This window comes from Rhamphochromis longiceps, linkage group LG1 (assembly GCF_057381845.1).
Source record: "Rhamphochromis longiceps isolate RC_006_pf linkage group LG1, R_longiceps_female_GT1.1, whole genome shotgun sequence".
In the NCBI taxonomy this organism is placed as follows: Eukaryota; Metazoa; Chordata; class Actinopteri; order Cichliformes; family Cichlidae; genus Rhamphochromis; species Rhamphochromis longiceps.
The window spans coordinates 17,011,706-17,029,280 of record NC_140557.1 but is presented as its reverse complement, the minus strand read 5'-3'; the positions used below and the strand labels follow the sequence as shown (position 1 = coordinate 17,029,280).

At 40.7% G+C, this 17,575-nt stretch overlaps 1 protein-coding gene across 1 annotated transcript; it reads right to left on the bottom strand.

The window, feature by feature from the left end:
- Nucleotides 1-5,851: 5,851 nt before the first annotated feature.
- rcn1 (reticulocalbin 1, EF-hand calcium binding domain) lies at nucleotides 5,852-12,865 on the bottom strand. Its single transcript, XM_085400576.1, has 6 exons — nucleotides 12,372-12,865; nucleotides 10,414-10,607; nucleotides 10,113-10,291; nucleotides 8,091-8,151; nucleotides 7,268-7,467; nucleotides 5,852-6,910 (listed from the first exon to the last, which is right to left on the bottom strand). Exons 1-6 carry the CDS (start codon nucleotides 12,590-12,592, stop codon nucleotides 6,803-6,805), a joined length of 963 nt encoding a protein of 320 aa, XP_085256702.1. The 5' UTR covers nucleotides 12,593-12,865; the 3' UTR covers nucleotides 5,852-6,802.
- Between the last annotated feature and the right edge of the window lie 4,710 nt (nucleotides 12,866-17,575).

Below are 17,575 nucleotides of genomic sequence, written 5' to 3'. Positions count from 1 at the left end.
AACAAGCTGTTTTTTGTAGTTGGTTTAAAAAGGAGTGGTCTTATTTTTCACTATGTCATTCGGTGAAGTCCCAGGTGCTTCCAACATCAGCATACATTTCCCGCTGCGTTTCTTTGGGCCAAAAGACGTTATTTAACCTCCAGGAACTGGAAAGGTCAGTGCACATGTAGCACACACAGGCTCTTAGGAGCCCCAAGGGATTGTTAACAAGGTCAACCCTCCAGAGAGACAACTCAGAAGGGTTACAAGGAGGCCCGCATGCAAAAACAATGCTGTGCCAACAGGAGGCGCTGTCAGGTAATGTTCACATGTTAAGTGAAGCATGCTGTTAGTTTTATTCCCAGACAGCTTTCTCCCCCTCCCTTCAGGCTAGCTCTCTGGTGCAGAGCTGCTGCTTCACAGTCTGAGGGGGTCTAGGGGTTCTTGGGGGTATTCCCTGTAGTAAAGCAGGGAGCCTGAGGGGCTCTGGTTTGTAGGAGCTTTGGGAATGCAGAGGCCTTGGGGGGCCTGGAGCTCAGATGGGGCCTACAGGGTAAACTTTCTCACTCAGGGAGCAGAGATGGAGCAGATACAGAAAGACAGCGAGGGGAAAACACCTTGAGAGGAGTCTGTTAGACATGCAGGCAGCAGCCGGAAAGATCCCATGAGGGTACACAGACACGGGAACAAACACACACTTACGTATACCCTAACCACAAACCAATATGTGGGACAGCAAGGAGAAGCAGATAGCACGTTTTATGTATTCACGTTCTCATCAGAAATTTCATCTTTTATCTTCCCATCATTTCTCCCTCCTGCTGTCTCTTCTGTGCCACGGGAAGATATTAACCTCTAACAGGATTAGATGTGTCTCTATCATGTGATCTAGAAGCTCACAAACCAACTCATGCCCCCTGGGGGAACAGTGGGATGGGAAAGACCTTGTCTCCCCTCTCCATCCCAAAGGTATCCAGATGCTGGGACATGGGGAGAGAAACCCACAGAAAGAGAGATGAAAATGTCGACAAATGGAGCGAGAGAGTCATTTTGTCCAAAGATATCAAGTCTCACGGGGACAGCATTGTCTACACCCTCACTGTCATGAATTTCAAAACAACTCAACTGCGGGCCACTTTGCCCGCCTTTTAATTAAAACTTGAGAAGTTCCTCTCAGCGTATATCATGTGAGATATGCTGCAGCTTGCCAGAATGTGTGAGTGACTGAAGAAGCCATTTGAAATCTGTTTGAAACTGATTTCGAGTCTTCCTGACCTCAGTCCAAAGGGCTCCCATTTCTCCTGAGGCAGTTACAATTAGTTACCAACTCACTAAGTTTATGGTTCCTAAATTGAAATATATTGCTCTTTAAAGCCTTCTCTCTAATTGTGTAGTCATTAATTGCTGATTCCCTATCTACACTGTGTTGATGGGCGCATAAAAACTCATGGTGATAGATGAGCGCAAGTGCAGTTCACAAAAAAAAAAAGTCAGGGTGTACGTCTTATTCATCCTCACCACCACTAGGAGGAGTAAAGTCCTCGGATAATTCTCTTTGGTAAAAGAAAAGATACAAAAGTCATTGTCCATAAGTAGAAACACATTTATTAGCCCACATTTACAATTAAATACAATCACATGAATTGGATGACAGACATAATGGCCTTTGCATGAGGGCAGTTCCCTCAAATCAGCCTAGACAGGAAGGAAAAAATATATTTCTGCAGTCATCTGGATGTTTGAAATGTTTTCACACACAAACAATTCCTCACACAAAGGCTGTTTGTACATATTAGCCTGAATAAGTCTGGTGGAAAAATCCTGAATACCTTTATTTATTTATTTATTTTTGGCCAAAAAAACCCCATCAAATAAAGACATGCTGAATGTTTTACATAGTGGAAAGACTTAATTGTGTGATTTAAGTGAGACTGAGGATGATTGGATGTTTTAATGTTCATTATGACAAATGGAGGGATCCGCTCTTTCAGTGAAATGTCCATTTCTGATGAGTTCTTCTAGAACAGTGATTGTGGGAAATTTCATCTGGTGAACAAGAAACTGAATAAAAAAAATTTGTTTAAAGTTCACAAGTAGGTGGTAATGCCTGGTACATTTCACTGTAGTTAATGTAAGCTAAAGTAAGTTCATGTTGACTGGACACTTTATATATGTATATTTTTTTCCATTAGTACATCTATCGACTACACAGCTTGTGTAACCAGGAAGTAGGTGCGATACTTGTATCAAACAATAAATAATCTTAAGAACAATGTTACTATTCTAAATGTTATGTATCTTTTTAACAACATCTTTGTTTACAGCAAATGTTTAGCCTAATAAGTACAGAAATTAATATATAATATTGTTTGAGCTGTCACATTAAGCCACGTATCATATCTATATGAAAAAAAATAGTTGGACTTTTTTCGCCTTTATGCCTGTTATTATATAATGGGCATAAAGCTTGTTATGAAAGCTTCAGAACGGGATGGGTCAGATGTCCCAAAGATCATTATAAACAACACCCTGGGCTATAAATCCCCAGGGTGGAAGGAACAAACACAGGACATAATAATAGACAAAGATGAGGGAGCGTACACTTGGATGAAAAGTAGGGCATCGTGATTATGTGAGTCAGAGAGGAGCAGGGGAGCTAAGGGGGAATTGGATGCTATGCGTACTTTGTTATGGTGGCTGTTTAATTGTAGCAGTCATTTTGGCTTTGGAGCTGTTAATTGCTGATATGGAAATAGAAGTGTGCTATAAAAAAGCTCTTTAAGAGGAGATTGTTGGTGGACACTTGGAAATTGTATTGGATCGGAAGGGTGGGTGGGGGTGAGGTTGTAGACATTAATATGGTGCACTTTATGACCCTCCTCTCCCACTGTCTCCACCCTGTTTTCACCCAGAGGGCTCATTATTGTCAGAGGAGAGGAGCTGATCTACGCACACACTCATATGAGAGCCGTCTGAAGGCATTAATGTGCACACACTCCCCCAGTGTGAATGACTAGAACCTATCATAAACAGCAGGAGCAGACCGTTAAACATGGCCGCTAGGCAGGTAGTCCACGCCCCGCCCCCCCAGTCCCCCATCTTGTTCATGCAAACACACATTTGGTTCTTTTACATCTCTGTGCACCACTAATACTTGTCCACCTTCACTCACACATTGGCTCAAGGACATAGATGCACCCTGACACATGACAACCCTCATATGGTATCTGGAGGAAGTACATTGAGTAACTTAGTGCAATTATTCAAATGTATGAAGCAAGACTGACTCCACACTCCTTAGCAAAGCAGTAGAGAAAATATTATGTTATCTAACAGAGAAAAAAAGAAGAAGCAGATAATACAGACACCTCCGCTCTGAACCTTCCTCAGAGCTGGACCTGTTTTTTTTTTCTTTTTGACAGATAAAGAAATTCATGTATTCTTGGATGACTGTACAACTGGAGCCATGCCCATGTTTGTTAGCCTATTTCAACAAATTCTTATGGAAAAAAGCAAAAACCAAACATTCTTATTGTTAAGTTATTTAAACCTGAAAAAAAAAAGCTCTCAAGTAATTCAAACCAGAGTAAAAATATCAAACATGACTTGGATATTTGGAGGATAGTTTTGTAGCCATTTTTGGCTTCTAGTTTGAGAGTGAAGAAGAAGGAGGTCTTTCATTAGAACGGAATAAAACAGCCCACACATACATTGCTCTGTCCCTTGTTCCTAATGAGCTTTATCGCATTGGTCCCGCTTGACTTGTCTTGCTAACTGGCACACATATATCCATATGTTCCACATGAGCAAGCAGAGGGGACAGGCTGGGTGGCAGAACTGCTTTCTCAGTTACATCTGAGAATTTTACTGCAACAGCCAGGAGCAACAGCAAGTCAGCTTAACTCCATGTCTGCTTTCCATGTGTGTGTGTGTGTGTGTGTGTGTGTGTGTGTGTGTGTGTGTGTGTGTGTGTGTGTGTGTGTGTGTGAAGTCTGTAATTAGTCCTGAGAAGTGTTAATAGTGTTAATAGCGTTAATAGTGCGCTTGTTCCTGATGTTCAACGAATAAAAAAGTTGAATCCAGACTTGAAAAGTTGAGTTGCCTGGACGATTAGCTGTCTTCATTGGTGAAGCTATAAAGACAGGCAGCATTCAAACACAGGGACGTTTTACAGAGGTTAGGAAGGCAAGCCCCCCAAAAAGACTGACAAATAAATAAATATTGCAGCACAATAGGAAAGAAGTTTTGAGAAACTCAGTGGTGTGTTTAAAAGTATTACGTGTTGTATGTAGGCTGGTGTCCAGTCAGTGAAACAGATGAACACCAGTGTTCACCTGTACCTGTTACCATTTGTAGCAAGGACACAGAGAGAGCACGACACCATGTCACACTGACAGTGGAAAATTTGTATTTTAACTGGTTTTCTACATGCATAATGATTTTTATTAAGTTGTGACGATGATGCTGTAAATAAATGTAAATGTTGACCATTCAGAAACTGCAGAAACCCAGGATTATGTTTGAGGTTATTAATTTAGCTAGTAGTATTAGCTATATGAATTCCCAACCCAATACATTTAAGCATTTAGACTTCTACCCATCCTCTTCTGCTTATCCTTGTCAGGGTCGTAGGGGGGCTGGAGCCTATCGAGGCTACCACAGGTCACTAGCCTGGCGCAGGGCTAACACAGAGAGAGGGAGACGATTCGCATTCACATTCACATTCACATTCACATCTATGAGCAATTTAGATTCACCAACTGCATGTCTTTGGATTGTGGGAGGAAGCCGGAGTAGCCGGAGGGAATCCATGCAAACGCGGGGAGAACAGACATAACTCCACACAGAAAAAAAACCCCAGCCAGGTGGTGGAATTGAACTCAGGCGTCAGTTCCATCGTGTCACAGTGCTGCATTTAGACATAGTTAACCTAAAACTGCGGTTTGCCTTAAATGAAGTTCAAACTGTGTATCAGAATGAGGAAACGTGGTTATTTAAGTGATTTTAAGTGTGGCATTGTTATTGGTGCCGCTATTTTGGCACTTACAAATATGCAGTCTGTGGCAAACCCCTGAGTAAAAAAGCCTTATTGATGCCACAGATCAGAGCCTCTGATCTGATTCAGAGGAGAATGGCCAGACTGCTTTGAGCTGATGAACAGTAACCCGAATAACCACTTATTACCAAGGTATGCAAAAGAGCATACCCAATTGGAAAAGTCTAACCTTCAGGCAGGTGGGGTACACCAGCAGCAGACCACACTGGATGTCACAACTAAGAACGGGAAGGAGAATTAGGGCCATTCTGATGGCACAAGAGATCCAAGTCTCTATTGGGAAAGTCTAACTAATAAAGTTCAACTCACTGCTGAAAGCCCTTTAACTCAGAACAAACACTGAACAATGTGAAATAGCTGGCCTCTAATAAGACGTGTCATATTTAACTCAAACACAAATTAAAAGTGCAAGTAACATGGAGTAAAAAAGAAAACGCATTTCTACATGTGTGGAAACGCATAGCAACTGTAGTTGGATACATTTTGTGAGCATGTGCAGTTTCTAATGCAGGTTTGTGCCTGTGTGGTATGCAAATTATGCAACTTGGGATTGGGATACATCAAGACAGGGAAAACATTAAAGATTTTTTTTTAAAAGGTGTGTGTAAGAGTGAGCGTGGGTGTGTGGGGGGATTGAGCAACAGTGTCCTGATCATTTACTGACATTTATTTTCACACACACACACACACTACATTGTTCTAATAATAATAATAATAATGATAATAATAATAATCCAGGTTGATAGGTACAATGCCAAGACAAGGAATAAGTCTTTGGAGTGAGGTAAAAGTAAGCAAGAACTTACTCGTGAGAAATCAAGGAAGGGAGACTTTATTTCCACCCATTACATATTCAGTAGGCCTTAGCCTAATTGACCTTAAAATCAGACAGTTGTAAACAGATAAAGTTAAAAATGAAACATCAAAAAGTGAAAATGTGAACACTGAGCACACAGTTGGCCTTACGTATACCAATAAATACATTTCAAACTAAATGTGGAGAAACATTTTTTTCACAGGCTACACTAAAACCAAATGCGTGCAAAAACCATGCCATTAAACATCAGTAATCAACAATTCTTAAAATACTTAAAGGATATAAAAAGTCTTTAGTTAACAGGACAATAAAACTGTAAACAAACAAACGAAAAAACTAAATTTGTGTTGTCTGTTTTTCTGAAAAGGAAAAGACCTTTAGTAGAACACTATATTCCTCTCAAACCTAAAGTTCAGAAGCAATTTAATAAATAAATAAATTCAGAACAAACGTTCTGAGCTGTGGTTTCACATTAGCATCAAAAATTGTTCCCATGTCTGACAATACTAAGCTTTGACAAGTTTTGTTACAGACTATCTACACAAATCTCTGAGGCAATGAATCTGGCGATTCGGCTGGAAGGCACCATTGTTGGAAAGTAAGTCCACGGGGTCTGGCTTTGCTCCTGAATGTCAGAAGCACAACATCGATACGAAGACTGAAACAGACCCACAGAGTTAGTGGTAGGATCGACACTCGTGCGTCCTCTCATTTGGTACAATGTTGGTTTGAAGTCTAACAAACTGACATCTGTCCCACTCTTACTGTCACTGTGTGTGATTGTGTCTTTGTAGACCAGCGCTCCACACACACACACACACACACACACACACACACACACACACACACACACACACACACACACACACACACACACACACACACACACACACACACACACACACACACACACACACACACACACACACACGCGAAGCTGCAGTGAGAGCTCAGAGCTCGTCGTGGTTCCTGGTGAGGTCTTCTCCATAGTTAGTAGCCTGACTTCCCACAAACATGTTCCAGTTCTCGAGGATCTCCTCTTTAGTCAGCATCTGATCCTGATAAGGGAGATAGAACGTGTGAAATATGATGATTAAAAAAGCTCTTATTTAAATGTAAACAAAAACACTCTCCCGAAAGCAAAAAAACACTCAAGTGAAGAATTCTGCTGTGAACTGAAAATACACAAATACGAAATACACCAATAAAGAAAATTAACTTGTTTGCATGCCGTCTCTGTGCCTGCACTCTGGCGGCCCGTCCAGATCGTACACTTACTTTTGCCCTCTGTCGGCTAGGACGGGTTCCAGCTCGTACCCGGTGACTCTAATGAACCCTGTGTTGACAAGCTCTCACATCCACAAGGGCACAAGCAATAGATATGAAACCATATCAACATAGCTCTAACAGTATACCTTGTCCTGATCAGACTCGTACACCAGATGTCTGGCCTCCGCCTGTGCATGATCATAGTCCTGTGGCATGATCCAGTGACGGATTTCATCCTGGTCCATTTTTCCATCTTTGTTCAAGTCTCGGAAGTCAGAGAACTGTTCCCTCTCAGTCTTGACCCACTCTGGTTCTGGACCACCATCCTCATGTGCAAACATGTCCGCTGAAACCCAAAGAAATGATGAAAGAACATTTGAATAAGACATTTCGACATTTTTTTAGTTTGCATTTAAAGAGAACACACAATTTACACCTTAAATACACTCCTGGTATAAATTCCTACAGAAATGGCATACACACAATGTACACTATTTCACATGCAAGCTTTCCAAAGCAAACACCAATGACACTGAAGCTCTGAACCCTAACATCCATCTATAGTGGAGGTGAAGTTTAAGTCCTGTTATTTCGGCAGAGTTGTCATTTCAGTGCACTGATAGAAAAATCATCAACACTAAATGATTCATAATTAAAGAACTGTGCACACATAATGCTATCAAGAGGACATGTACATATTTCGTATTTCTAAAAAGAGCTGAAAAGTTCCTGCAAACTCCTGCAACACTTTAAAATCCACTTTTTCCAGTGATTAGGGGATTGAGGCAAATTGTTGAAATATTATATTATGCTCCTTATTCACATTCCTGTTCGTCTTTGTATGCTTCAAATTGTCAGTGTGTGTTTTAAAAACACTGAGTGGTATATTGTTAGGTTCTAAGTAGATGTTTGAGTGCTAACGGGTTTTTATTTTTTTACCAATTGCTTTCAATTTTTGAATTAACTCACCGATATACTCGTCCTCATCCACATGCCCGTCACTGTTCCTGTCAATGTCCTCCAAGGTTTCCTGCATAGAGAATGAGTTAATAATATCATTAAAGGAAGACACAAAGGTCCGTCAACTATAGAGGAACTTTCACTTTGAGTAATAGAAGAGAAACGTGCAGCCCTGGGGTGGAAAAGTGAATTTATAAGATTCTGCTCACAGCTGGGCCGGCAGAGTGACACAACAATACAGGACTACTGATGAGTTGCACTCAACAATGATTTACCCTTTTCAGCAAACACTTGGTTCCACTAGATTTATCTGTAACATACTGGATCTGACAGTATGTGAATTTGGCTAACTGGTTAATTAAAGGGAAGGGAGTTTAAGTATCTCAGGGTTTTGTTCGTGTGGGGGTGGCACTTGTAGTGATGTGGATGCTGTAGTGATCTGAACATGAAAGCAAAGCTGTCAGTTTGGTTCCTACTCTTACTTATGGTCACGAACTTTGGGTAGCAACCGAGAGAATGAAATCTTGGATACATGATGCAGAGACTATTTTCTTCCAAAGGGTGTTCGGGGTCCCCTTTACAGACAGGGCAAGCAGCTTGGCTGTTCTGGAGTTACTTAGATTAGAGCTGCTACTCCTACATCTGTGCAGGGTCAGCAAAAAGAGATTTTTCTCCAGTGTAGATCTTTAGAAACACTGAAAGGGTAAGATGTTCTCCGTTTTATAAGGATGCAAAAAGGACACGACAATTCACAGCAGTATAATCGGTATCATAATTAAAACCTATGTTCTGCTATAAAATCTTGTCTTTGCTTGGAAAATAACATAATGGGTTCAGCAATGAACTAAAGCATTTTATATGAGCTTTCTTTCACATCAAACAGTTTCAGATCACTAAAACTGACCCTTTCGTAACTCTTTTTAGGTTGAAATTCAGAAATTCTCTTAATGGTGTGTTAAAAGGAAGAAATGAAGACCTACATAAACACCACCACATACATCCAAGTTTTGCTTCCTGACTAGTTTTCCCAAATTCCTAATCAATAACTATGCCTCCTTGATTATTCACATCTCTCTGACTTAACTACGACCGGTTCTGTTCTGTTTTCTTTGGCCAAATACATGTGAATGCTCATGGAAAGTGTTACGCTTCAGAATGAAAGATTTCTCGTCTGCCAAATTTAATCTACTATTCTTAAGGACTGGTATTGTTCCACGTTTGCAGTGTGCAGGAGCTCTCTGGTGCCAATAGTAGATGGCAGCAACACAAGCAGTTTGAAGGTAGAAATGTGAAGTGTGTGTAGGGTTCCAGTTGGCGCTTACCAACTTCACGTTCCTCCCTGATCCTGCACAGCAATCTCCTTCAGTTATTGTTCACGCTAGCCTACAGCCACATCCTTTCTAATGTTTTTCCTATGATCGCATGTACCATCAGTTACTCATTCGTTTGCATAGTTTTAGAAAGATCAGTGTTTCTGAAAAATTCATTGTAAGTATAAAGTATGAATGCAGCATGTATGTATGTGTAACTATCATGTTAGCTCTAGCCAGATTCACCACAATCAGTGAAGACACCCCTGGCTGAACAGTTCTTTGGTAACATTCAGCAACATCATAAAAATGAGAGATTAATAATTAACTCTGTCAAATGGGTAGTACAAATTTTATGAACAGAGCAGCATAGTGCATCACTGCTAACATTCGCCACCCCACATTCCACGAAGCCGAATTTATATTTAAAGATTGAGTTTTAAATGGGACGGTCGGTTTGTCCCACTGGACCTGTTCCCAAAAAAATATATAGGAACTCAATCATTTCTGGGCCAAGTTAAAATTTCATTAGGAGGTTATTCAAATGTAGCACATTTATTTAAGTAGCGAGATCAAACACATGGAACAGAAACTCAAAACTCTTGGAATTAAATCATATTTCTTATTAGGCAGACGTGCTCTTACTTTTGGGAACGTCACTTCTTTCAGGTCTGACGTGCGTACTCCTTACTTAAAGATCATGTGAACACAAAGGGCTTACCAGAACCACAATATCCTTCATGTGTTCGAACTCCTCAGGGTGGAGGAAGGCTGTGAACTCTTCTCTGTCTGCTGCCAGGTCCCTGTTCAGATCAGCTGCTTTAAACCTCCTCTCATCACGAGGGAGCATCTTCTTGAAGCTGAACTGGTCCGTGGCATCTTCAAATTCTTCCGGGTTGGCTAAGAGGGTGAAAAAAAAAAAGATGAATAAAAAATGAATCAGGTTTAATAGCCATGTAATACTTTAATACTAAAAAAAAATAAAAAAATACACCATGTGTCTTGAACTAGTGAGCCCATACCGAGGTAGTATCCATATGTGGCTTGTTTGTACTCATCCCAGGAAATCTTATTGTCCTTATTCAGGTCATAATCAGTCCACACCTTGGCTACATTCTCATACACATAACGCTTCTGGACGCGCTTTATCCAAGCCTTGAGTTCAGCTGTGGTGATGTAGCCGTCTGCATCGCTGTCTATTCGGTCCACAATTTTTCTGTTGGGCAGGGGAAAAGACCGATATTAGTGGTATATTAACTAGATCTTATAGGCATATATAGGCAACATACAGTGTTGTGCAAAAATACTGACTCAGCCCCTCATTTCTTTATATTTTGGTTGAAAATATTTATTTATTGAAATGTGCAGAGATTTGCTGAAATTCAATATAGAAGGCAAAAATTGAGGTTTTACAATTTAAGAAGTTTAAAAGTCAGTATTCGGTATGGCAGTGTTTATTCTTCTTTAAGTAGGCTTCAGGGCCAATTCTCCAGGCTTCTTGAAGAACAGTCAAAGCTCTTATTTGGATGTTGGCTGCTTTTTGTAGCGTTCTCTGTCAAGATGATCTCACACAGCTTCAGTAGTGTTGAAGTCCGGGCTCTGGGGAGACCAGTCCATGACTGATAATGTTAATGTGTGTTTTTCAGTCCAGGTATGCTTTAACCGCACTGTCATTGTGTTTGGGATCATTGCTATACTGAAAAATGAAGTCTTGCTGATAGGATGCTTTTCAGATGGTATTAGATGGTGGATCAAAACCTAATGGTATTTTTCTGCATCAGTAATTCTGTCAAGTTTGACAAGGTCCCCAACACCACCGGCTGAAATGCAAATGCAAACCCTGACCCTCTAGTCCTGCGTCAAGTCTTCGGTTGATTTTTGTCCTTTTTCTTAAGAACATAGGTTTCAGATACCGTTCATCTGCTGTAATTAGTCCTTTACAGGCCTGCTACTTCCTTTTTATTGTTCACAGATTGTCCACTTCGTGCTTTCTAACGCTTGAATGATTCACATTAGTGTTAAGTGATTAAACAAACAAACAGACAAAAATAAAAATGAAAATGAAAATAAAGGAATGGACTAAAAATTGGGGGGGGGGGGGGGGGGGGGACAAAACAGATGTTCAAAGAAAAACTTTGAAAACCAATTAAATGTAAGAAGGAAAGTATAAAAGTAAAATATAGAGTGACCGAAGACTTTAGTAATGAGATACTGATTAATGACAGGCTGGATTAATAATTAATAAATAATTAATTTCCTACAGGTAATGTGGATTCATGGAAAGGATTTCTGAGGGAGGGGCAGGCAAACCCAGGTTAGAAAGCTAAAAACTGCAGTGCATCTGTGGTGTATTCTTAGACCTGGGCTGCCACGTTGTGATATTACAGGGGTCCTCCCTCTTTCAAGACAACAAGCAGGAGTTTTATGGACTAACTTGCGTCACATGGTGCCAACTTGTCACTGCAGCAGTGGCAGAAGAAAAAAAAAAAAAAACGTTTAATACTTGAAGAATCCTGCCAACAGAACCAAGTGGCACACTGAGCGTGCCCTGCAGTTTTGTACAGAATACCTACATGCAGAACTTCGGCCATTAAACTTTCCTTAAACTTCACCCCCATAAATGAATCTTTAATGAGTATTTGTAATTAAGATTTCTGCAGACTATTAAGTGTACAGTGTGTGCAAACAGTATGGGTGCCATAATAAAGCAGGAGTGCTTTCACAGGCACATGTTCCCATGTTTTTAAATGTTTAGTGTTCTTAGTCTGAACAGTTACACGAAACGGGCTTCAGCGGCAGAGTGTGTGATTTAAAACAAACAAACAAACAAACAAACAAACAAACAAACAAACAAACAAACAAACAAACAAACACAAAAGCTCCAACCTGTCCTTCGAAATCCCACCAAGCCTGTCACTAACTTCACTTTCAGATACCAAAAATCAGCTTATGTGGCAGAGTGCTGGTAGCATTTCCTTACCCGAGCTTGTCCTTGCTCTCTTCAGGGGTGAGCTGATCAAATGTTTTGGCCTCCTCTTTGCCCAGAAAGGCCTCATGGTCATACTGGAAGCTCTTATTGTCTTCGTGGGCTTGCCTGCTTAGCTCTGGCTCATGATGAACTCTCTCTTTTCTCAGCGTCGGCTTGGTCTGCGCCACAGCGGCGCAGAGGAGCACAGCGCACACGAAGCTGAAGCCGGCCATCAGTCGGGGTTCAAGCTGACTTCTCTCAGAGGGCACAGCGATCTCCGAAACGGGCCTACAACACCACAACACACAATGATCAAGCGGCTGTGTAGCTCCTTTCACTGCTGGACCGCTAAACGCCGACTTTTTGTCCTGTCTTCAGCGGCGGAGCGCAACAATGTTGCAGCAATGTTCAAACACCCTCAAAACGCAACCTGCGCCCGCAAACAGGTCCTCTCTGAACACCTACACTCCTCCCCGGTTTAGTCAATCCTGTCCCTTATCCCAATGAAAGGGATGCAACCAAACAGGGATTTCCTGCCGCCTTACGTACAGCCATTCACAGACTCCGTTTGATTCAGGCCCCAGCCTCAACCACTGCCAGAATATCCCCCATTGGTCCACGGGATGTCGGTAACACGAGAGGGATTCCGGCGCCACGTTGCAAGCTGACGAACGACCAGAGCAGGAGAATCAACGTGGGTCAGCGAGCAACCAGTGAGAACGGGAGTAACACACACAGTTTTAGGGAACTATTTAAGTGTTTTCTGCCAACTTGTAATAAGGTGCATTTGAAATGAAAAGGCTGTGTGCACACAGCTACGCTGATGTACAGGGATATAAATAAACCATTGCTGTCTAAAAAAATCATCAGTCACAAGTATGCAGCTCGCTGCTTCAGTGTAAAACGTTTAAAGTAAAACATGCTGGAACTGATTTCAGTGTTTGATGTTTGTTTGAGGGTAAAGTTCCTTGAATCCGTAAAGTATGCAATACTATAGTATTATACGAGTACTGCTTACTGGATTTAGATGGATTATTCTATATGTTAGTTGCTATAGAACTGAATGAATAACTGTGGCATCATGACACAGTTAAAGTCTTGCTAAGATAACAGCTGTGGAATATCTTTGAATGTGTCTATGTGCGTGTATGTGTGTTAGTGTGTCTGAGAGTGATGGAGAAAGTGAAGGATGGCAGGGTAACTAGTGGGAATGTTATGTACTGGCCATGCACTATATTTAGTAATAAAAAGACAACATATCCTATCAGATGTTGAAACTGGGACATTTAAAAAAAAATGCTGATTTTAACATGCTTTCAGAAACATATTTCAAAAGACTTAAGCATCTGGAAGCTGAGGAGGCCAATTGCTTTTGTTACATTTTGTATTTCATAATCCCCAAAACGTTTTCAGTGGGTGAACGACAGGCAGGCCGGTTCAGCACCCACTGTCTTGTACTCTTGTAATCATGTGCAGAATGTGGTTTGGCAATGCGTTGCCTGAAAAAGACAAAGCCTGGATGGCAGCATATGTTGTTCCAAAACCTGATTTATCGTTCATCACTGATAATCCCTTCACAGATGTGTGTGTCACTCGTGCCATGTGCACTAATGTATCCCCTTAATGCCCTTTATTTTTAAACTGCTTTCTGGAAACGAGTTGGATGGTTAGCTGAGAGGATGTAGCCTCTATTATTTCTTTTGTTGAGTAGAGAATATATGTATGTATGTATGTATGTGTGTATGTATGTACAATACCAGTCAAAAGTTTGGACACGCCTTGTGATTTAATAGTTTTTCATTATTTTCACGACTATTTACATTGTAGATTCTCACTGAAGGCATTAAAACTATGAATGAACACATATGGAATTATGTCGTAGTAAACAAAAAAGTGTGAAATAACTCAAAACATTTTATATTTTACATTCTTCAAAATAGCCACCCTTTGCTTTGATTACTGCTTTGCAAACTCTTAGCATTCCCTCGATGAGCTTCATGAGGTCGTTACCTGAAATGGTTTTCCAACAGTCTTGAGAAGTTCCCAGAGATGCTGAGCAATTGTTGGCCCTTTTGCCTTGACTCTGCGTTCCATCTCATCCCAAACCATCTCAATCAGGTTTAGTTCAGGTGACTGTGGAGGCTAGGCCATCTGGAGCAGCACTCCATCACTCTCTTTCTTGGTTAAATAGCCCTTACACAGCCTGGAGGTGTGTTTGGGGTCATTGTCCAGCTAGACGCAAACCGGATGGGATGGGATGTCGCTGCAGGATGCTGTGGTAGTCATGCTGGTTCAGTGTGCCTTCAGTTTTGAATAAATCCCCAACAGTGTCACCAGCAAAGCATCCCCACACCATCACACCTCCTCCACCATGCTTCACGGTGGGAACCATGCACATAGAGACCATCCGGTCACCTTTTCTGTGTCGCACAAAGACACGGCGGGTGGAACCAAAGATCTCAAATTTGGACTAAAGTACAGATTTCCACTAGTGTAATGTCCATTCGTTGTGTTTCTTGGCCCAAACAAATCTTTTCTGCTTGCTGCTTTTCCATAGCAGCTATTTGACCATAAAAGGCCTGATTCACATGTTCTCTGAACAGTTGATGTAGAGATGTGTCTGCTACAGGAACTCTGTGTGGCATTTATCTGGGCTCTAATCTGAGGTGCTGTTAACTTGCGAATTCTGAGGCTGGTGACTCTGATGAATTTATCCTCAGCAGCAGAGGTGACTCCTTCCTTTCCAGGGGTGGTCCTCATGTCAGCCAGTTTTGTCGTAGTGCTTGATGGTTTTTGCTACTACACTTCAAAGTTTTAGCAATTTTCTGGACTTACTGACCTTCAGTTTTCAAAGTAATGATGGACTGTCATTTCTCTTTACTTAGCTGATTGGTTCTTGCCATAATATGAATTTTAACAGTTGTCAAATAGGGCTGGCAGCTGTGTACCAACCTGACTTCTGCACAACACAACTTATGGTCCCAACACCATTAGGAAAGCAAGAAATTCCACAAATGAACCCTGACAAGGCACGCCTGTGAACTACTTATCAATTTTTTTCTTTGCTACATAATTCCATATATGTGTCATGTATTTGATGTCATCAGTATCTATCTGCAATGTAGAAAGTAGTAAAAATAAAGAAAAACAATTAAATGAGAAGACATGTCGTAGTGTTGGAGTGTTGGTGTTGGAGATTTTGTCAAATCAATGGATCTGACATCTATCCATCCATGGATAGCCCTCCCCAGAGCCTGGACCTCAACATTTTTGAGGCAATGTGGGATCATCTTGACCGAGAACAGAACAAAAGGCAGCCAACATCCAAAGAAGAGCTTTGAATGTCCTTCAAGAAGCCTGGAGAACTATTAATGAAGACTACTTCAACAAATGAAAAGAAAGCTTCTGTATGAGAGCTCAGGATATGTTGAAGAACACTCTGGTTTTGTTTGTTTGTTTGTTTTGTTTTTTGCCTCAGATACACTATTTATTTCCCATTTTCCTAAAACAGTATAAAGTATAAAGACGTGTGAGGCTGATTCAACACTTTTGCACTGTAGATTTTAGTATTTACTTAAATTAGTTTAGGTTTTAGTAATTTTAGTTAAAGTAGTTTTTAAGTTAATTTTTTTCATTTTAAGAAATACGGAGCATGGGTTTTGGATCATTAACAATATCTGAGAATGTGGAAAGTTAAAAGATTGCTTCAACTACAGATAACTTCATAAGTCAATGCGAGAGTGTGAAGTCGTCCAGTTTAGTTGAGTCCTAGCGATATAATGTTTCGAGATAGAGGAAGAGTTGGTGTAGGGAGGGGTGTGTGATCATATCCACGTGAAGAAAATGAAAAGAATCACATTACTGAGCCCCATCTCAACATGAGGTAATATGGAAGAACAGACTCTGTACCCTGGAAACAACTTGCTGACACTGCCATGCCTAATCCTCCTTTGTGGGCAGGAGAAACATGTATTTTGCCATTCATCATTAGCATAATAAGCCAGCACATGGCACTTTGCTGTTTTGCATAAACAGTACACCCCAGTTTATGATTATAAAGAGGCCCTGGGGCCAACTAGCCTCTTTATTCAATTAATGAATAGTTAATGTATTTAAATTAGTCCTGCCTGGTCAATTTGAATCAGTGTGCTGTGCAGACATGAAGAAATACAAATGTGCTTTCCCAAAGAGATGCATTTCCTAAAGATACATATGGATATACAAGAATACAGAATTTTCATCTTGGTGATGATGATGGTCTCAGCAGGATAGATAGTTGGACCCTTTCATTAACTTTAGATCACACAGCAGGGGCAGATTTTTAGGTGTTACCTGTATGCTGAACACTATACTCTCAAACAATGGTAGCATGGCTGAACAACAGCGGGCATTAACATGTTGGAAGGAGAAAGTGGATGGCAAGAGTGGCTTTCAACATGAATATTTCACCAAGGAATAGAACGGGGAGGGGGCTGCAGCTACGGGCGTGTTCAGTTAACCATGAGATTGCACACACTGCAGAATGCATTTGGTTAATGTAATTAAGAAAACCCTATGGTGGGAGACACAGAGCATTAGTGTCCAGAAAATTCAGTTCAGTTGTGGCCTCTTTTTGCCCTGTGCTTACAGACACACACTGCATTTATCAGATTTTTGATCTTCTTTTGGTGCGACAACAGTTTTGTTAGTTTGATTAAGCAACAACAATTAATCAGCGCATCTGAATAATTAAAGGGTTATAAATAACTGAGATCGTGCACAATGGAAGTGAGTTTGACAGTAAATATGATTGTAGTTCTTTTTTTTTTAAATCGCTGTTTACTGTATACCTGAAGTCATGCCTGCAACATTTCATTTACTAGTATTATCAAGTATCTTCTTTAAGCTTTTGAAGACAGAGAAGCTAGAAACTTGTCGATGTTTGCTTTTTAATGTCCTTTTCCCCCTTTTTTGTTGTCTGTCTTTCAGTTGCAGCTCAGGACTAGGTGGTTCTCTTTTCTGTAACTCTGAGCCACAAAGGCGACAAAAAACTAAATAAATCAAATAAAACAATGCAGACTTATGCAATGATTTTAATGTTAAATGAGGAGCCTCATGTTGTATTTCGCTAAGACACAAAAACTGAGAATGTTGCCAACATGAAGATTATGAGAAAGAACTGAGCTGTACTCCCACTCACATAAAAGATTGATCGTGCTGTGGCGTCACTCATTGGA